This window comes from Vespa crabro, chromosome 6, assembly GCF_910589235.1.
Source record: "Vespa crabro chromosome 6, iyVesCrab1.2, whole genome shotgun sequence".
In the NCBI taxonomy this organism is placed as follows: domain Eukaryota; kingdom Metazoa; phylum Arthropoda; class Insecta; order Hymenoptera; family Vespidae; genus Vespa; species Vespa crabro.
In genome coordinates, this window is record NC_060960.1 from 5,174,509 (window position 1) to 5,194,303 (window position 19,795).

Below are 19,795 nucleotides of genomic sequence, written 5' to 3' on the forward strand. Positions count from 1 at the left end.
AATTCGTGAAATACAATTACAAAATTATTGTAATTGTTGTCCAAAAATATTCCCTAGATTCGTTTGCCGAATGTGGTTGACAAAGACGATATATTCCTAAAATTTTAAAATTTCTATGAAATTTAATAGAAATTTTATAGAAATTGTATTATCAAAATTAATACTTTGTCAAACTTTAATCGTCATATAGCTCAGATAAAAATTGACTTGGAAAATTTAATATCACAACTTGAAAAGTTAAAAAATCAGATTTCTATCAACGTAGACCAATAAAATGTCACATATTGACATTAAATTAATTCATGATTCTGTCGATAAGTGGCGATCACATCGAAATAAACTAGTAAACTTAACATTTGGAAGACTCGAATTTTTTTATCCATCTGAAAGATTCAGCCAGATCTAAAAACTGTAAGGCGATAATTATGACATTCTATGATCAGTCATTCTATAGCAGATTTTGTCCAGTGTGTTTTATCATAAATTTTTTACAGATCTTCAAATTAATAAAAATTGTAATCTTTTCTGAAAGTTATATGTAGTTAACTTCAAACCTTGAAAGTAAATGAAACAACAAATAATTACTAACTGGCCGGTAACATTTTATCATGTAATTAGTTAATTATTAATTAAATTTAAATTTATCTAAAAATTGAATAACTGATTTATCATATAAATTATAAAGTTCTATCTTTTAGCAATGGACATGTAATTCATTCTATACGTTGATGCCATCATCATTTAATTAGTACTACTTTGTATTCAATAAATATACATCGATTACTTCTTATGATCAACGGCGACGAAGTTTCATACAACAGGCAATATAACTTGCATGATATTAATCGCTATTATTTTTTTTACGTAAATGCATGTTTACTTTTTGTATAAATATGTGAAATTGTTAGGTTTAAATGTATTGTAATAAACTCATATCGAATATGAGAGATGCTATGTATAACCTATTTTCAGATGTACATTATTTACATGTATTTGATTAATTTATATAATCGGTTACACTAATAGTTTTTAATTAATCAAAAAGCCGCATACAACTTTTTGTTGTATAATGACTACTTTAAGTAATTTCATGGAATTTTTCCAAAAGGAAAAGGTAAATTATAACTGTCTTGGTTTCTATTAAAATTATTTTGTATAACTTAAAACAAATTTTTATATTAATTATGTAGAAATATTTTATATAATATTTGTTATAGACTTTCAGACCAAAGAAAAAATTTGTTTATGGAACAATATGTTATTCTTTACATAAACAAGCTCAAGCTTCACTTAATTCAGGTATAAACTTAAGATCTGTAGTCAGATTACCACCAAAAGAGGATATCAATGATTGGATTGCTGTTCATGGTATATGAAATATGGTTTATTCTATTAAAAAGTTATTAAAATATGAATAGCTTGCATGTAATATATCAATAATTATTTCATATTTAGTTGTAGATTTTTTTAATAGAATAAATCTTATATATGGTACTATATCTGAATACTGTGACTCTGCATCATGTCCAACAATGAGTGGTGGAGCACGTTTTGAATATTTGTGGGCAGATGGGGAAAAATATAAGAAACCAACTGTTCTTCCGGCTCCTCAATATATTACACTTCTTATGGATTGGATAGAAGTAAAAATAAATAATGAAACTATATTTCCCGTGTCGACAGGTATGTTAGTTATATATTTTTGTCACATAAATATATAAGAACAACATAACAGTTGTTTATTTCATTTACATATTTCACATTTTTATTACAGATGTACCATTTCCAAAAACATTTACACCACTGTGTCGTAAAATCTTAACTCGACTCTTTAGAGTGTTTGTTCATGTATACTTTCATCATTTTGATCGTATAGTAGCTATAGGAGCAGTAAGTAAATTATATCTATTCTTGTTGTAACTTACTAATGTAACAGAATTCTAGTATAGTATTTTTATGTAAATATCGAATAAATTCATCTTATAATATTTTTTATAATTTTTTTAGGAAGCACATGTAAATACATGCTACAAACATTTTTATTATTTTGTAACAGAATTTGATTTAATAAATACAAAAGAATTAAAGCCACTAGCTAAAATGACTGCTAAAATCTGTAAAGATACAGACTCGCCAACACAAACAACTGTAGCATCAAATAGTCATGCAAAATAGTTACATGACATTATACTGCTACACTATAAACATATAATCTCTAATATGAATGAATGTGAACAAAGAAAATAGGTGTGCACATTTTTTTTCTATGAATCTCAAAAAAGTCAATTGTATATTAATTAAATTTATATTCATAAAGCATAATATTAAGAGTGCTATAACTCCTAATATAATTTCAGTTATAACATAACTGAAGTTATGTTATAAATGAATTATCTTTGATATTATAATATTAAATTTTAGATGTAATAATTTGTATGTTTTATATTTTAATTATATATATTGTCTGTGTATTGTATTTAATACCATATCTAAGCAAAAATTAAATTCTTATAAACTATATAAAATACTTTTTGAATTATTTATTAAAATGATAAGCAACTATTATAGTTTATTAATTCAATTTTTTAAGATAATTATTTAAATATTTATGGAAAATCGATGTGATTTCTTGCTTTTTTGGCATATATAGAATATTATTTGTAAATATTAATAAAAATTGGTAAAATAAAAAAGTTTTGATCATTTTTTATTCACGTACAATGAACTCAAGCAAATATTCAATTGCACTATTAAAGTTGAAAATTACGTATAGCTTTGATAGTCTATTTTTTTTTCAGGTAAGTGAGTTCGTATATATTAAATCAATATCTTCCACTTAATTTATATACTTTTCAGAGATTTTATTTTATTGTACTTTGTTGATAAATGATAGTAAAATTACAAGGTATTATAGAATATAATGAAAAGTAAAATTTAAAGATATCATATTTTCGATTGAGCCACATACCTAAAAATCTTCGAATATTTAAATAGGAGATTATTGCACATTGCAAATATATTATGTTAATAAATTTAAACTAAAGGTTACATCTTCAATGGCGACTCTTTTATTATGTATTAATAACTTTATACACGCAACAAATACATGCGAGAGCGAATACAATTGTACTCTGGTAAGTTTTCTACTGGACCAACTGCAGCAATTGCTGGACAAGTATCATAAATATATTTCATTCCAACTTCGTGAATGGTTTTGGCAGTGACACTCTAAAATAAATACATTATCATATGAATATTCTCGATACATTCTACAATATTTTTTAATACATTCATCTTGTATACATACTTCTATCCTCATTTCAAGTTCATGTAATGGAATGCGTCGATTATAACAAAGTATTTGACGACCAATATCTTCACAAATTGCAGTGGTTCCATCGAGTTGTAATAGCATATTTGTTTTGAGAATGTTTTTTGCACGTGTTACTTCTTTTTCTGTAACAGATGTACATAATCGCATCCACTCCCTTTGAAGACTCCATGTAAATTCTTCGCATAGCATTGGATCGCAAACGAAATAAATACCCCAAAGTCCAGTATCCTAAAATTTACATAATAAAAATGATATAGAACTAAAATAGACAAATGCTTAATTTTATTACAATAAATATTACCTTATAACACGTATTAAAACTTTGGTAACTATGACATAATCCATCTTCTGCACTTTCTTTAGCTAGATTGCTAGCATTATTTATTCCACCTCCTTGACTACGATCCCATGCCCCCATAAGAGTATTTGCAACCATAAGAGGAATGTTATCTGGATCAGCCCAACCTACACCTAAAACAGACAATGAACGAAATTCACATACAGTAACAGCAAGTTTATTCATAATACACACATATATATATCAGTATTCTTCTAAACCTTCAACTGCTATAGCAATATGTGCAAGTGGAATACTATCATCACGAACTCTTATTTCTGACCCAGTATATCTGCAGGGAAGTTTATAAGGTGGAATTTCATCATATTTTGGTTGACACATTCCGCTAAAATATTTATTTGCCAATCCTACCAATTGTTCATGCTCAATACCACCAGCACCAGCTAAAACAAACCTGTAAGAAAGAAAAGTAAATTGTAATTTATAATAAATATTAAGGTAGTTGTGAATTACCTAGCTGGACCATAATGAGTTTTTACATATGAGACCAGATCGTCTCTTGAAATAGTTTTAATATTTTTAGTAGGTCCAAGTATCGTTCTTCCAAGTGAAGTGCCTTGGTACGCTGTAGCATGTAAATGATCAAATACAACCTCTTGAAGATTTGTTTCAACTTCCTGCATTTCTCTTAGAATAACACCACGTTCTCTTTCAATTTCACTTTCACCAAGTTTTGAATTTTGTATAATATCACTGAGAATTTCAACTGCTTTTGGAACATCTTGCGAAAGGCATTTAGCATAAAATACAGTCTGTTCACGACTCGTATATGCATTAAGGTGAGCACCCATGTTCTCAATTTCTAATTCTAGATCAGTTTGTGACCGTTTTGTAGTACCCTTGTTTTAAGAAAATTTAAATTTATTTTATTGATTATATTGAATGAAACTAAATTTATATATATATATATATATATATATATATATATATATATATATATATATATATATGTATTTCAATAAAGAACATAGAATTATTAATAAACTTACTTTAAAGGCCATGTGTTCCATGAAGTGTGCAACACCATTATTTTTATCATCTTCAAATCGACTTCCAGAATCTATCCAAAGTCCAACAGTAGCTGTTGAAGCACCACTATTTTCAGTAGCTATTCTCATACCATTGTTTAAAGTTGAAACTTTGGTTGCTGGTTGATTGATAAGTATTTCTTTTAAAGAAACAGCAGTAGATCTCCATTGTTTTGGAATCTAAAAGGAGAAAGAAAAGTCATTGAATAAAGTTAAAGAACTGTCAATTCTGATAAAGTCACTTGTCAATTATAATATATAAATATATAACAATTCAAAAAATAATTATTGTTATAACATAATTTAGGAATATTAATTTTCACACACATTTGGATATGGACAAAAGAGAAATGTTTAAATACTTTATTCTTATTATTACGTAAGGTGACTAGAACAATAGAGCAACTTTTTGTCACCATCTACATCTATAACGAATTATATCGCAATAATTTTATAATACTCTATACAAACAAATTAATATTATACAGGTAACATAAATGTCATATTTCTTACCTTTATAAGATTCGTTTTATCAGAATAATTTCGCAGAGCAGAACCAATTTTTAATAGACGAGTCGCCATTTTTGTAATGTAACTCGTATTCTTTAAAGAGGTTAGTAAGTAATATAAGTGACCAACTTTCTTTGATAAAAATAAAATATTCCTAAATGATTTATTCTGTACCTTTGAATAAAGTAATTCCAATGAGTAAGTTTCACAGTTAAATTCAATTTTGATGAATTATTTAACCTTCAGGTAAATTTTGATTTCATTAATAGCTAATTAAATAATTGCAAGATAAAATTTTACTCCACAGTTAGTTATTATTCACTAGACACTCACTGTCGCGCTTGCTACTTATAGATTTAGAGAAATATTTTCGATAACTCTAGATTTTTGTTTCCTGTAACTAACTTCATCTTAATGTTTGCACATGCGAAATAGGAACTGGCGGGAATAAAGGGATATATGAAAAATATTCTTAATAATAAAATTAAACTTCAATTTTCGTACATGTATTATTCTTCTGAAATAAATAAAGCACATATATACTGATTAATTTAATTGACAATATTCTTTGAACACATCGTACAAAGAGTTTTGTTTTGCGTAAAATTTGAATTTTGAAAGCAGAAGTAGGATCAAATGTGAATTAATCGAGGATATTTGTAATGGAAAACTTCATTTTTGATATAAACTTTAAGTCAATCCATCTAATCGTTAGACTAGGGTTTCTCAAACTTTTATGAACTGAGAAACACTTTCGAGTAATTTTTCGTGACCTACTTGAAAGTGTAATTGCTAACGATAGTTGATTGATAAGTAATTCGAAATTGATTTGATATAAAGAAAAAACTAGACAAAAATAATAATTTTCATGTGATCTTTAACCGAATTAACATTTAATTGTTCATCCGATGATTCTCGATAAATAAAACTCTCCTAATAAACATGTAAATTATTTTTTATATTTTAATACTTAAAATATATTCTTTAGTGGATCATGAGTAAATATTTGAAAATCTTTTACTTAGACAGTAGAATGAAAATACGCACATACATATATTTAGTTTTTATTATAAAATCTAAGGATTCACAAGGATTCTTGGATATATCTAATAGTTTCGGAGATAATCATTTGCACTCGATGTGTTTCATTCCTCGTTATGTCAAGAACATGAAAAACTTTCTACGATCATACCTAAAGATAGTTTTAAATTTCTATTGTATTTGTTTAGAATTTTTCGAAGAAAAGTTATACCAAGAAACTTATTATACGTTCCAAAGAACAATTTCATAAAATACTTAACTTTATTATTCTGTATGTACATTCAAAGTGGCACAATGCAGGTCACAAACTTTTAATCTCATTTATGACGCACTCGACAACAACTCGTAATGCGTAACTTCAATGTTTACTACATATCGATGGATATTACCCCAAGCTAGAGAGATTATGAGAAATAGATATTTATGATTTAGTCGTGCAATTTCGTCGTATGCACTTAAGAAAATTGAAAAAAAAATGTAATTGACATGGAAATATCGATTGTGATATTTGAAAAAAAATAGTAATGCAAAGTGAGAAAATTCATGGTCAGTTTGCTTTTACCTTTGAATCTTCTTCGCTTTCTTCAAACTCATTTCTTCGTAGCTTTAGCTTCGTAAACTCGGAAACTTGATTTAAATAATAATGAGAGTTCATAATTTTCGTAGTATATCTCGTAGTAAGTAAAATTGAATAAAACAAAATTTTTATATTATTATTATGCAAATATTCTACAAATTAAAAACGTTGTAGGAAGGAGAAAAGCGATTTCTCAGTGTTTAAAAGAAAAAATAAAAATCTATTGCAAGAACACAACACTGCATGGATTCCGGTACTTGACAGTTCATCAATCAACAATAATTGAGAGCATGCTTTGGTTCTTAGTAAGAAATTTATTCGACTTAAAAGTTATCGTACATATAAAATCTATCTTATCTTCTACAGGTTTGTATAATGAGCATCATTTTTTGCATTATCCTGATGATGAGACTTTGGCATAATTTTGATGAGAATCCAACAGCTACTGCCATAAGTACAGCCAATCCTATATGGAGCATATATTTTCCCGGCGTTACGATTTGTAACAATAATAAAGTTTACAATCCTCACGCAAAAATCTTTGGAAATATTTTGTAAGATCTGTGAAATTTCTATCACTCTACGTTGAATTTTTATCATTTGTTTTCATAAGAAATATTTGCTTTTATAGAAAATATCTAAAATAAAAATAAAACGAGAATTACTTTCTCGATAGAATTCATGATTATTTTTATTTATTTAATGATGATTTGGAATGACATTTGTTTTTTTATTACATCAATAGATCTAAAAATGGTATAAACCACAGTCAAAGAGAGAAATTTTTCGTTTCATTGATGAAATTGACGCGTCCTGATAAAATTGACGTCGACAATTTAACAGCAACACGAGCACTTGAAGTTCTCGGATTTACAGTTGACAGGCTCATGTACGAGGTGGTAATTGATTAAAAATCTATTCTTTTAAAAAGGATCTTCAAAATAATTGTTTCTTGTTTCATCCTTACAGTTGATGCAACCCTGCAAAACGATGTTATTGAGGTGCGCTTGGCTTGGACAAAAATTTAATTGTAGTGATATTTTCAAAGCTGTTAAATCTAGAGAAGGCTATTGTTGTGCCTTTAATTATCATTTTAATTTGGACCGATCATATGGGTATCGACAAAATTATTTTTAATATAGTAACTTTTTAAAAAGTATCATAAATAAAAATTATTTGCTATATTTATTGATAGATACGATAATTACGACTTAAAAAATTCATCGGAGGATAGCGATCGCTCGGACATACCATCAGAGGAATTACCAGGAATTGGACAAATTCAGGTAAAATCGAACGATTTGAATTTATTTGTAGACGAAATAAAAGTAAAAAATAATGTAAAAATTCTACACGCATGAAAGATGAAAAGTACTAACCATCAAAAATATAAATATTATGAATTTAGAAAGCTCCTGGATCAGGACGTGATGTAGGTCTAACAGTTGCATTGGACGTCGAAGGTGAACATTATAAGAGTTCTAATAGACCTTTCGCGGGTGCTACCGTATTAATTCACGATCCAAAGGATTATCCTGACATTGACATTCATTCGATCAGCGTATTGCCAGGACACGTCATGGGGATCGGTATTTCCGGTACGACAACCAAAAGCTCACAAGATTTACGACATCTTCCTTTAAGAAAACGCATGTGTCTCTTCGAAGACGAGGTCTGTACTGTGTAATAGGAAAAACTTTTGGTCGGTCACTTTCAATGATAGATCTTGATTGTAAAATATCGCTAAAATAATTTATACTGACTCATAATGATTTATATTTACAATGAATGTCTAAGACATTATTTTATATTTCGTAGATAACTTTGGTGCTTGCGAGCGCTATTTGCCAATAAAATTTTATGCAATCTTTATAATAGATAACAAAGTTATGCAGATATAAAAAATTTTACTTTCCATCACTATGTACTCGTCAAGGCGACCGATCTGATACGCATTTATCAAGCGTTACATACATACTCATATACGATATCATAGATAAACCTGTTTCAGGTGAGGGGTAACAGTAATTACAGCTTTCAATCTTGCGTCTCAAACTGCATCTATATGCGCATACACAAATATTGCGGTTGCCTACCATTTTATTATCCGAGTAAATATTACGATCGATTATTGTCGTTAGCAAATTCTCTGATTCTTTTTTCTTTCTCTTTTTTATTTTTTTTTCTTCTTCTATTTTAGATGAAAACAGTAGGACTTGCTTTCTGACGGACATAGACTGCATTTTGAATCATCGAAGTAAGGAAACAAGAAAAATGAATAGATAAATAAAAATAAATCTCTTTTTCTTTTGAGAATAGCAATCGGATTTAAATTTATTAGAATTAAATTTCGTTCAATGTAAAAGAACGATCATTGAATAGCTATAAACGATACTTTTTTCCCATTATAGGAATTGTCTCAACATATGAAACGTTGTTCGAAAATGAATGCAATTGCCTGCCACAATGCTCTGATACGTTTTACGATGCCGTATCGGAGAGTATACCCATTCAAGATGTTGGATACAATTCTGAAATAACGTAAGAATGATATTGAATTATTTGTATCATTTTCTTACAATTGTAAAGTCGAACCCTACAATTTCTTGCTCTTTTTTTTTTTATTCGTCGTACTTGCTTGCAGTCGTGATTTGGATAACAAAAACGCTTCCTTCCTTTACGTTTACTTTCGCGACATCTCTTACATGGAATATCGAAAACAGAATATTATGAGCTGGGATAGCCTTCTCGGTGAGTAATAAGAATAAAATCTAATAACATTTATTCAATATATTTATAACAAATTAATTTGTTAATATTTTTATAAAATACATCTATATAATTTATAATAAAATATATTAAAATTTCAATGATACTGTTTAGATGTAATGAAACTTTTTCCTTTTTTTATTTTTTCTCTTTTCTCTTTTTCTCTCGAAAATCTTTCTTTCCAGCATCCTTCGGCGGTATTTTCGGACTTTGCCTCGGCGGTTCGGTCATAAGTTTGGTCGAATTATTTTATTACATTGCACGCGAGTTTTTCTATCTTCGTAAAGGATCAACATCAGCGAAGAGAAACTTTCCGGCTGCCTCGGAACTCTTCTTGTCGAGTCCATTGAAGGGTTCCAAGTGGAAGAAATTTAATAGTCAACGTGGAATGAATTACAATGAGAGACCGATTTACGTCGTTGCAAACCGAATGCTTCTTCGTCAACAAGAGGAAAATTATAATGATAGTAATAGTACTACTACTAATACTACTACTACTACTGCTACTACTACTACTACTACTACTGCTACTACTACTACTACTACTACTACTACTACTACTAATAATAATAATAATAATAATAATAATCTTCTTCTAAGAAAAATAAAGTTTCAACGATATTACGATTAGATAAACCGAGTTTCAAATTGTAAGAGACAAAGATAATTTTTCGTAATCTTACATAAATTATATCTATTGTTTTTTGTTAACTTTTTCATGTATTTTTCTTTCAAAAAGAGTTTAATTCAAGTAGTAAAAAATGCAGGATTCTTATAAAAAGAATTAAACGATTGCGATAATAAAAAAGCTTTATTTTCATTAACTATGAGATATCGTTTCCAATATTATAATATATTTATGTGCACATACACATACACACGCACACATATATATATATATATAATTGAATAAAAAATTAAGAGAATAAATTACAATATGATACGTTCATTAATTGACTTCCTGAAACGATCGCATTTATCCTCATTGTGTTAGCCTCCCGTGATATGGACTTTCTATAGAGGACCTGTTTTAAATGTGAGAGAAAATGTGGACTCAAGAGGGAGTAGAGCACGAAATTGAATGAGCTGGAGATAGCGTTAAAGAGGGTAGCGAAGATACGAAATCTGTGAAGAAAAAGTACAATGTTATTAAATTTATTAAATTATCGAAGAGAGAAAAAAATCTTTAACAATTATTAATTCATTTGTATCAGACAAATAACATTCTTTTAATCACATTATCAAAAAAAAATAAATAAATAAAAAAATAAAAAATAAAGAATTGTTTTCTGTTCAGCCTTTAACAATCGTCTATTATTCCTAAGAATTTTTTTAATACATAATATTCATTTATCAACGTTAAATAATTAACAAGCGATAACATTAAACGAAAATCAACGTGATAAAACCGATCTATTTGAGTTTTTTCTAAAAATTTATTTCATGTTTAATATCGTTTATCGATTTTTCAATTTAACTATTTTAAAACAAATATGAATCAACTAAAAGCCATTATAAATAAACGTGGACAGCGGAAAAATATCTCCTATTTATTTTCCAAACATTTATGTTCTACTTTTGTTATCTATCTATTTCATGTAATAGGAATTGAAAAGGTTCGAAGATTGCGTTGTCACCTTTCGAGAAAAACTTCATGGACGATGGTTAGATCACCATCATATAAAAGAGAAATTGCGCTACGACGTGATGCCAAGTGTGTTGGAACTTCGCCCACGACGAAAACGAATGCGATGCCTACCAGCATTACGGTCAATCTCGTTTGATCCTAAGAAACAAGAAAGCTTTACGATAAAACAACTTCCAGCTAAAGCTTTTGTCTTTATTTTCTTTCAGAGATATCTCTTTTTCTTTTTTTCTTTCTTTCTTTCTCTCTCTCTCTCTCTCTTTTTTCTCTCTTTCTACGCTACACGCACATATTGTGTAGCAACATTTGTTACTTCGGGTCATTTTATATAACGGAATAATGTTTTTTCTTTTTATTTGAAGTCAAATACATATATATTTAAAAGGTCTTTAAAAAAATATCGAAACTTATTATAATCACTTGATTATAATTACTTGAATAAATAAAAAAATATATAATCTCGTTGCTCGTGTCACCTTTTAAAAATTTATATTTTTCAAATGATATTTCACGTTTAAAGTAATACGCGTATTTATAATTACAACTGATATATCATGTCAAAGATATAATATTTGAAAACGTCATTATTAAATCTAAAAATTGTCTAACGTTCAAACTATTCTTATCTATTCTTATATACTACATTTTTTCTATTTTTCTATTGCACTTGCTTATAATTCATTTTCTTATCCGTTTCTAACGATTAAAATCATGAAAATGTCAATATTGTCATACCCTAAACTGGTTACATTCTCTGGCGTTACATCGTTTCAACAATTCTTTCCGCTGGTTGAGCATCTTCATCATGTTGAAGCACATAATACTATTTGCAATGAACAAGAATATGGCTGGTAGAAGGCCAAAAATTATTAGCTGAAGCCAATTCAGAAGTTTATACAACCTGCAAAGACGCGTTTATTTTTTTTCTCTCTTATTTCTTGTATTCGTTACATGGAGAAGATGTTGAACTTACCACGAATGAAAAAATCGTGTCGTCATTAAGTCGCCACGCTCGTTATACTTGTATATGAAACAGTAAGGGACATTGATGATGATAGTAAAAAAGGTTGAGACGATCATCATCTTTCGGGCGATGTGCTGACTACAGAACTTCGGAGTTTTACAACTTGGCTGGCTAGAGGTTAAAACAAAAGAGCTTAACTCGTTATAAACTTTCTCGCTTATAATTTCGCAAGCAAATATATAACTTTTTCCTCATTGAAAAAGAAGAAAAGAAGAAAAAGAAATCAGATAATGGTTTTTAAGATTTTTTCTCCTTGTTCCTTCTCGTCAAAATCGATCGAACAAACTTTATTTATTATCATGAATACGATTAAGTTCATTATTTATAATTTATATTACGTAAGAATATCTTACATAATTATTTATTGTTGAAGTTTACCGATAATACTCACACATATAATTATTTAAACATATATATAGTTAGTAGCGTGTGAGTGCGGAAAAGTTTTATTGACCTGCACTTTATTGCACCCTTTACTTGCTGGCAAGCCCGAGGATCTGAAGGGGCATAGAATGAGTCAGTACAAGCTGAACCGTTACGTTGACAAGATTAAGAGCAACAAGAGTTCAAGTGCTAAAATTACATATAGTTATCTTTTCGCAATGTTCTTATATCAATAGACTCTTTTGTAAATATTTATGTATCAACGACATTATTCTGATGTGAATATTTTATTCTTATCTTTTTAATAAATGAACAAAAATTTAACATTTATTTAAAAGGAAATCGATGAAATTAGTAATTTTTTAAAATATTTATTTTGAAACTATATTTCGTTTATGAAATAACCATTCGTTATTAATGAGTAAATTTTATCTCATAGGTTCGTACGATAAGGTTCATCTTTAGAATTTAAAATGTCTAAATCGATATAATGATCGATAGAATTGATATTAATTCCTGAAATCAGTATTATTTGCTTAAGGCAAATAATATCCTCTTCTCTCTCTCTCTCTCTCTCTCTCTCTCTCTCTCATTCATATATGTATATACGTACATTGTACATTATACGCTACCTACCTCCAGACCAACGCAAGTCTATCAATGGTGACGCACACGGTAGCCCATACGGTGATATTGGATGAAATTGAGCCAAGTGGAAGATGCACGAAGGCATCGAACTCGAGCCAACCTGATTTGCACCAGAAAATTCCTCTTGCCAGGCCAGAGAATAGAAGGAGAGTGCACGTTACGAGATCAGCACTGGCTAGGACTGCCAATTCCGTTCATTTCCCATAATCAATAGGTCGAAACATTCAAAAATAGTTTCATGCGAACATTCACGAGTTCTCAAATTGATATCATCATTATATTTCTTATTATTATTATGTACTATATCGAATATATTACTTTTAATAAATTGTTTAAAGTTGTTTGGATAAGATGGATGTTCGATAATAGCATCCATAAATGCTTAAATGTTCAAATTAAGCCATTTTATTTTATAACTAGAATAAGTTGATTTTATACTATTTTGAGATATTTGAAGTTTTGCATTTTATACATGCATTATTAAAAATATTATTGTTTGCTATAAAAAAAATTTATTTTATCAAATTAATTTTTTTCTTGTTTAATATAGTAAGACGATTCTTAATAATTTAAAAATAAAGTAATAATACATGTGCGTTTAGGCATTTTTTTCCTTGTAATAATATAAAATTTATTTAAAAAATTATTCATTTCTTCTAATTTTTCTTTGTTGATTTTTATTTATTGTATGATATCAATATCAATTTGGTAGTAATCGTCTGTTAAGATGCTCACACATATATAGTGAGGAAAAATAAATTATTTTCTGACCTGCTAGATACGTATAAGTGGAGGTCCTCAGACATCGTTTTAAGATAACCGCAAGAATGAGAATGTTACCAATTATTCCAAGAGTAGAAATTATCGGTGTAACGATGCTGTATATTATTATACTTATCGTAGTTGGCTGACCGACCCACAAACTGCTATTTGATATTTTACTGTCAGTAGCATTTCTTAATGATTTTAACGTAGAAAAATGAACATCGAAAATATGATCTCTACGAATAATTTGTAAATTTCATTAAACATTTTTCAATTAAAAATTAAAAAATTTTAATATGTCTTTTATAATATAGAAAGTTTTAGAATTGTTTTTTCTTTAAATTTATCAGTAAGTAAAACACGTAATCACCTTTTGCAGAGTATACGCATATCCTCTGAAATATTGCGATAAATAGGCTTCATAATAAACCAATGGGATTCAAAATTTGGTTCGTAATGCAAAAGATCACGACCCATTTCTAGGAGAAGTAAAGTAAATCATATAGGCAGCGAGATATAGATGGAACATTTGATATCTCCAAGTTCCCTTATACTCACAATCAAGACTAATCGAAGGAAGTATGAATCGATAGCTGACGTGGTCTAAGAAAGCTCCTAGAAAGATTAAAAAACTCGTTAACGATGAAATACTGTTAAAAATAATCTTTCTCCTTTTGTTTCTCTCTCTCTCTTTCTCTCTCTCTCTCTTTCTCTCCCTTTCTTTTTCTCTCTCAAACTAGATCGTCGCACGTTGGAATTAAGAATTAATCCATAAGTTCGCTAATTTCAAAACGGCAGTTAATAACAGGAACATCTGTGAAATGTACAGCAGTTAGTTACATATTTAATGATTGAATTGTTTTATTTGTTCCAATTGGGAGAAATTAATTAATTGTACAAATCTCCGATCACCTTTTATTGTTATTAAAAATTATCTATTGTTATTGTTTCTTTAAATGTTATTTATCTAATAAATGATACGTCAATATTTTGCGATATCGTTCACTTCGATGTGAGATATAAATTGCAATGTGTCGCCAGTCGTTACCTATAGAATAGAGCAATGGTGATGTCCTTCACGAATGTCGTTTTCGATTCGAACGCGTAAGGATACTCGAATACTCATGAGGAACGATGATACGTTTGCAGTAGTAAACGAGAGTTGCGTATCGAAAAGACGTAAATATGTACAACCTATTGAACGAACTTCCATGGGACGTTTCTTGTGAACAATGAGACTGATGGTCGACAGAAATAGATATACTGAAATTATTCGGTGGGGTTGTCAGATAACAGATGATAATATGTAGGCAAATATCGCGAACGTAGAATCGATATCCACGCATATATCTGATTGGCATAAAAAACGAGTATTACCTACCTACCTCTACCTACCTCTACCTACCTACTTCTCTACCTCCCGTTAGTTAAATCAAATATTTATTTTCTCGGAGCCTTTCGTCGCGGCTTATTCAATTTATTTACTCTGTTGTTCGACCACTTCAAATTTCATACGACGTTCTCTTGCGATGAAATTCAGCACGAAAACGTTTCCTTCATAAAATTTATAAAGTTTCGATATTTACATGATATTCGACATTTTAAATAAAAAAGAATATTCGTCCTCAGCTATTCAATAATTATATTCAAAATGGAATGAAATATTCCTGTGCAGGTTTATTTTAACGAAATATTCATCAAAATTATTATTTAACAATGATGCATAATATAAATTATTTTTATTATTTTATATTATTATTATTATTGTTGTTGTTGTTATTATTATTATTATTTCATTATCAATATTGTAAATTATAATAACGATTTATAAATAAATATCGTGCCGTTAGAATCGTATAGAATAATAACATATATTAATCTTGTTATCAATTAAAACCATCGCTATATTTGAAGAAATCAAATGAGACGAGTTTTGTTAATTAAACTCGCGATTAAAAGCGAGACAAGAAATTGAACATCATCAAGATCTCGCAAAGATGTCACATTGGATCTAGGTAATGAACAAATGCCATTTAATTGACGCTATTTAGAGATGAATCATCGATAAGGTAAAAGGTGACTGTATAATCTTACTTGAGCATTAATGAACGAGCTTTGATGTAACCATGGAAACAACCACGATAACCGTTATCGATCGTTTTCGCCATAGACACCTTCAAAGTTCTCGTACTATCATAAATTGATTCTGTTAAAAGTTTGTTACGAATTTGATACTTCTTAACACACAAACATGCACGCACCCACTCTTTCTCTCACTTTCGCTCTCACTTTCATACGTTACTGTAAGATATCATCAATATTAGTACGAATTTTGTTAAAAAAAAAGTTGAATACAGACAATAAGAATTTCCTTTTTATCTTCAGAATCAATTTTATTGTTTTTCTTATATTTTTTATTTCTTTATATTTTTCAAAAATTCATTTCTATGATCAAATGCATTTCACCGAATTTTTAATAAGGAAAACGTAAGTATCGGCTAGGTGCAAATAAAGTTGGAGCTTCGCGTTTAATTATAATTAACGCGTTTAATCATAATTTTGAACTTAAAATTGTTTTCATAAGTTCGTTCAGTTTATCGTGAAACTTGGTTTATTGTTCTCTACGTTTTATTGGTCGAATGAGTATCGACAGTTTCTAGTAAATTAAGTAGCAAAAATTCGAGTTCGAGACAACCGTTACTAAATATATAATTAGTGGATTTTTACTTAATTTGAACTAAGTTACTTCGAAATAGAAACATCATGATTGTACGTATAATAAAAAATACTCCGATATTAATTCAAACTTTTTCCAAGTAATTAGAAACTTTGATACATTTTTTCTTTCTTCCATGTTATTAAATATTTTTCTATTATCGTAATCATAAAATATTAAGAAAAGCTTTTAGAAAGTGATCGGACACATCAGGCTTAATTCAAACCTATTAATTGTTCTTTTCTTCTCATTCAAAATAAATTAGAAAGTCGATTGATTCCAATCGAAGCACTAATTAGACCAAAGAACGTCTATCGAGCTTAAATTTTTCATTATCTATTATCTTTTTCATTGTCGTTTCTTTATTCCGCTTCCAGAGGTGATATTCTTCAAAAGTGTATTAGCCGAAAATCAAATATGATCGAGTTAAGACATCTAAAAATAGAATCCATTGTTTCCTGAAAACTTGTGCATGTATGTACATGTTTATGCGCACATGTGTATGGGCGCGCGTGCGAACGTAGGTGTATAGTCTTATTTCGAAAGAGCTGCCAACGTCACCGTCATTGTATCAATAGCCAACCCCGTTCTTTGTCCGGCATCTTGGAAAACCGGTGTAACCTTCTTTTTTTATCTCTCGCAATTCTCTCGAGACTGTTCCTGCTGACATAAGGGGAATATATGAAGACGATGGTTCCCAATGGTTCCAAAGATCGTCTACGAGTCGACGGTAGACCAATCGAGTAGACCATCGATCTTGAGATCTTACCAAGAAACAAACACACGTAAGGGAGTCAGTGAAACGCACGTCCGTTATATCGCGCTTCTTGAAAGTACTTACGTACATAGCTATCTCTGTGACCAGTACACTTATCCTATGTTAGCTATAGGACTTGTAGTACTTACTAGTCATTGCAAATGATTTCCATTACTGATTCTGTATTATTTTTTTAGTTTCGATCGAAAGAAAGAAATATATATTTAGATACTTTGTGATAAGAGTGATCAAACTTATTTTATACAATATGTCGGATTTAAATATATGTAAGTAATTATTTTCTTGAGTACCAAAAATGTAAAAAATATTGTATGGTGTCAATACAGTAATGGAAATACAGCGATGAAAATTATTTAACATAGCGATGACTTAAGAGAAGACTTTATAAAGATCACGTGTAAATTTTTTAACAGAACCTTATATTTTTTATTATATATTCTTGTAGCTGATATTGGATTGTTATCAAAATATTACTAACGTCTTTCGCCCAAACCATATTGTTATGTTCCAAAATCGACAGAGCAACTTTCTCTTCGGTGTACGTGGGGTAACGATAATGCCGCATATAACGTAAGGCATATTAACTTTGAAATTTAATACCTTGATAATGATTTTTTACGAAAAACATAAGATATAAGCAATAGTTATTAGTTTTAATAACTATTTTAATAACTATTTTAATAGTTATTAGTTTTAATAACGTTTCAGTTTCGGCTAAAATAATATGAAAATTAATAAGAAAATATAGTTCATATTTAAAAATATAAACGCAACTTTCATAAATTATCGCAAAGTAAAATAATTATCATTGCGATGTTTTCCTCTTATAACACCATATAACATTCGTCCGAAATATTTTCTTTCCATTTTTAATACAGATGAAAATAATCGCGTACATATATTTAAATTGAAGGACATACACATTTGGAAATAGGTCTCGTGAAGTTGTATTAGTAATTATTTTCTTGTTAGGTTAAGATCTTTGGACATGTCTTCTATTGGAGTAATATATTACCAAACAATTTTTTATTTCTATGTAAGTTCGTGAAAAATGATGGGATAAATATTATATGGATGAAAATATATGGATGAACAAGGAGAGATCAATAAGATAGATAAGATAAAAATATAAAACAATACCTGCTGTTTCATACTTTATGATTTTTCATTACTTTGTTTTTTTATTACAAATTCATTGAACTTTTATATGAACATATAAAATATTGAACATATTGACATATTTAATGAAATGTAAAATTAGAAAAATTATCATCGCAACTCAAATTATAAGTCGATGTAATCGATCTTAATCAATGAGTCAATCAAGGCGATATCGTTTACACCTAACGAGCTCGAAGCACGTAATATCAAGGAATACATCATTGTAATGTAATTACTTGCTGCTCATAATCAATTTAAGGTCGCGTAATTGACATGGTGACTATTATTTTTTACTCTATCAAATAATTATTTTTCATTTTTATCAGATCGATGTACGTAAGTATATAAATACGTAAAAATACATATTTATATATTTACTGATATAAAAGTCTTACGTGATTATTTAATTAAATATCAATCACTAAAAACAAGTAGATAATTATATTAAATTAGTTAATAATAATTCAATTAAGTACCTGATCACTATTGGCGCTTTTACAAACCTATTATAAAAAAAATTAATTAATTCATGAACTTTAATTCATCAATTTAATATCTGTTACTTTTTTTTTCTCATTCCATATAAAAGAGAAGATAGGTATCGGATTTTTACGAAGGAATCGTAGACAAGTGTGTATCACGCACAAACTTCATACGTCTTCTTAATATATAATCGATATCCAACTCCAGAGACGAGGAAATGGCTTCACGAGCCACACCACAAGCATTCATCTTCGTCTACCGTTAGAATAATGTGGAATTTCAAGATGACGAGGAGGATCACGGACTTGTCTCGAATAAAATTGAGAAGAACAATGATATTAAAGAACATTTCGATACCTTCATCTCTTTTGTTTATCGAACTGATACGTTAATATCTTTTCGATACGATAAAATGCTTTAAAATGATCAATTATAGATCTTGTATCTTCTTTTTCGTATGTCTTCGATAAATCGGATTAATCGTTTATTCTTAAAGAAAATAAAAATATAAAATATTTATATCGCCTAACATCAAGCGGACATGTGTCAAGACATCATTCGAATTTTTTTAATA

At 28.8% G+C, this 19,795-nt stretch overlaps 4 protein-coding genes across 8 annotated transcripts; 2 read left to right on the forward strand and 2 right to left on the reverse strand.

Annotated features, from left to right (window-relative positions):
* The first annotated feature begins 284 nt into the window (after window positions 1–284).
* On the forward strand, window positions 285–2,693 carry LOC124424638 (MOB kinase activator-like 3). Of its 4 annotated transcripts, none has more exons than XM_046963988.1 (8): window positions 285–411; window positions 495–610; window positions 686–821; window positions 973–1,114; window positions 1,218–1,368; window positions 1,456–1,683; window positions 1,775–1,890; window positions 2,008–2,693. In XM_046963988.1, the coding sequence occupies exons 4-8, from the start codon at window positions 1,070–1,072 to the stop codon at window positions 2,173–2,175; spliced, it is 708 nt and encodes a 235-aa protein (XP_046819944.1). In that variant the 5' UTR covers window positions 285–411; window positions 495–610; window positions 686–821; window positions 973–1,069; the 3' UTR covers window positions 2,176–2,693. The 4 variants fall into 4 exon arrangements, with proteins under 4 accessions (XP_046819944.1, XP_046819943.1, XP_046819946.1 ...); XM_046963987.1 differs by having other exon boundaries at window positions 699–821; XM_046963990.1 differs by having other exon boundaries at window positions 699–821; window positions 1,027–1,114.
* Window positions 2,694–3,045: 352 nt separating this feature from the next.
* LOC124424634 (mitochondrial-processing peptidase subunit beta) lies at window positions 3,046–5,342 on the reverse strand. Its single transcript, XM_046963973.1, has 7 exons — window positions 5,234–5,342; window positions 4,682–4,900; window positions 4,146–4,531; window positions 3,893–4,086; window positions 3,636–3,805; window positions 3,308–3,562; window positions 3,046–3,228 (listed from the first exon to the last, which is right to left on the reverse strand). Exons 1-7 carry the CDS (start codon window positions 5,300–5,302, stop codon window positions 3,088–3,090), a joined length of 1,434 nt encoding a protein of 477 aa, XP_046819929.1. The 5' UTR covers window positions 5,303–5,342; the 3' UTR covers window positions 3,046–3,087.
* A 1,572-nt stretch (window positions 5,343–6,914) lies between these two features.
* On the forward strand, window positions 6,915–10,271 carry LOC124424790 (sodium channel protein Nach-like). The gene is made up of 13 exons (XM_046964290.1): window positions 6,915–6,948; window positions 7,023–7,153; window positions 7,215–7,402; window positions 7,594–7,744; window positions 7,818–7,963; window positions 8,044–8,134; window positions 8,257–8,520; window positions 8,860–8,959; window positions 9,049–9,105; window positions 9,260–9,389; window positions 9,493–9,599; window positions 9,803–10,090; window positions 10,249–10,271. The coding sequence occupies exons 1-13, from the start codon at window positions 6,915–6,917 to the stop codon at window positions 10,269–10,271; spliced, it is 1,710 nt and encodes a 569-aa protein (XP_046820246.1).
* Window positions 10,272–10,495: 224 nt separating this feature from the next.
* Window positions 10,496–15,346, reverse strand: LOC124424755. Of its 2 annotated transcripts, none has more exons than XM_046964237.1 (9): window positions 15,132–15,346; window positions 14,642–14,897; window positions 14,454–14,562; window positions 14,090–14,319; window positions 13,307–13,499; window positions 12,236–12,397; window positions 11,998–12,163; window positions 11,255–11,403; window positions 10,496–10,742 (listed from the first exon to the last, which is right to left on the reverse strand). In XM_046964237.1, the coding sequence occupies exons 3-9, from the start codon at window positions 14,558–14,560 to the stop codon at window positions 10,535–10,537; spliced, it is 1,215 nt and encodes a 404-aa protein (XP_046820193.1). In that variant the 5' UTR covers window positions 14,561–14,562; window positions 14,642–14,897; window positions 15,132–15,346; the 3' UTR covers window positions 10,496–10,534. The 2 variants fall into 2 exon arrangements, with proteins under 2 accessions (XP_046820193.1, XP_046820194.1); XM_046964238.1 differs by lacking the exon at window positions 15,132–15,346 and adding an exon at window positions 14,996–15,127.
* Between the last annotated feature and the right edge of the window lie 4,449 nt (window positions 15,347–19,795).

What these genes read in the sequence shown, in the direction of transcription:
- LOC124424755 (XM_046964237.1), bottom strand. Translation starts at nt 14,560, where the DNA reads ATGGGTCGTGATCTTTTGCATTACGAACCAAATTTTGAATCCCATTGG. An exon ending in CACTTATACGTATCTAGCAG is followed by an intron (nt 13,500 to 14,089) that starts GTCAGAAAATAA and finishes CGGAATTGGCAG; the next exon opens with TCCTAGCCAGTGCTGATCTC. An exon ending in AGACTTGCGTTGGTCTGGAG is followed by an intron (nt 12,398 to 13,306) that starts GTAGGTAGCGTA and finishes TTTAACCTCTAG; the next exon opens with CCAGCCAAGTTGTAAAACTC.
- LOC124424634 (XM_046963973.1), bottom strand. Translation starts at nt 5,302, where the DNA reads ATGGCGACTCGTCTATTAAAAATTGGTTCTGCTCTGCGAAATTATTCT. An exon ending in ATAAAACGAATCTTATAAAG is followed by an intron (nt 4,901 to 5,233) that starts GTAAGAAATATG and finishes TTCTCCTTTTAG; the next exon opens with ATTCCAAAACAATGGAGATC. An exon ending in AACTTGAAATGAGGATAGAA is followed by an intron (nt 3,229 to 3,307) that starts GTATGTATACAA and finishes TATTTATTTTAG; the next exon opens with AGTGTCACTGCCAAAACCAT.
- LOC124424790 (XM_046964290.1), top strand. Translation starts at nt 6,915, where the DNA reads ATGAGAGTTCATAATTTTCGTAGTATATCTCGTA. An exon ending in TTGACAGGCTCATGTACGAG is followed by an intron (nt 7,745 to 7,817) that starts GTGGTAATTGAT and finishes TCATCCTTACAG; the next exon opens with TTGATGCAACCCTGCAAAAC. An exon ending in CAGGAATTGGACAAATTCAG is followed by an intron (nt 8,135 to 8,256) that starts GTAAAATCGAAC and finishes TTATGAATTTAG; the next exon opens with AAAGCTCCTGGATCAGGACG.
- LOC124424638 (XM_046963988.1), top strand. Translation starts at nt 1,070, where the DNA reads ATGACTACTTTAAGTAATTTCATGGAATTTTTCCAAAAGGAAAAG. An exon ending in TGATTGGATTGCTGTTCATG is followed by an intron (nt 1,369 to 1,455) that starts GTATATGAAATA and finishes TTTCATATTTAG; the next exon opens with TTGTAGATTTTTTTAATAGA. An exon ending in TATATTTCCCGTGTCGACAG is followed by an intron (nt 1,684 to 1,774) that starts GTATGTTAGTTA and finishes TTTTTATTACAG; the next exon opens with ATGTACCATTTCCAAAAACA.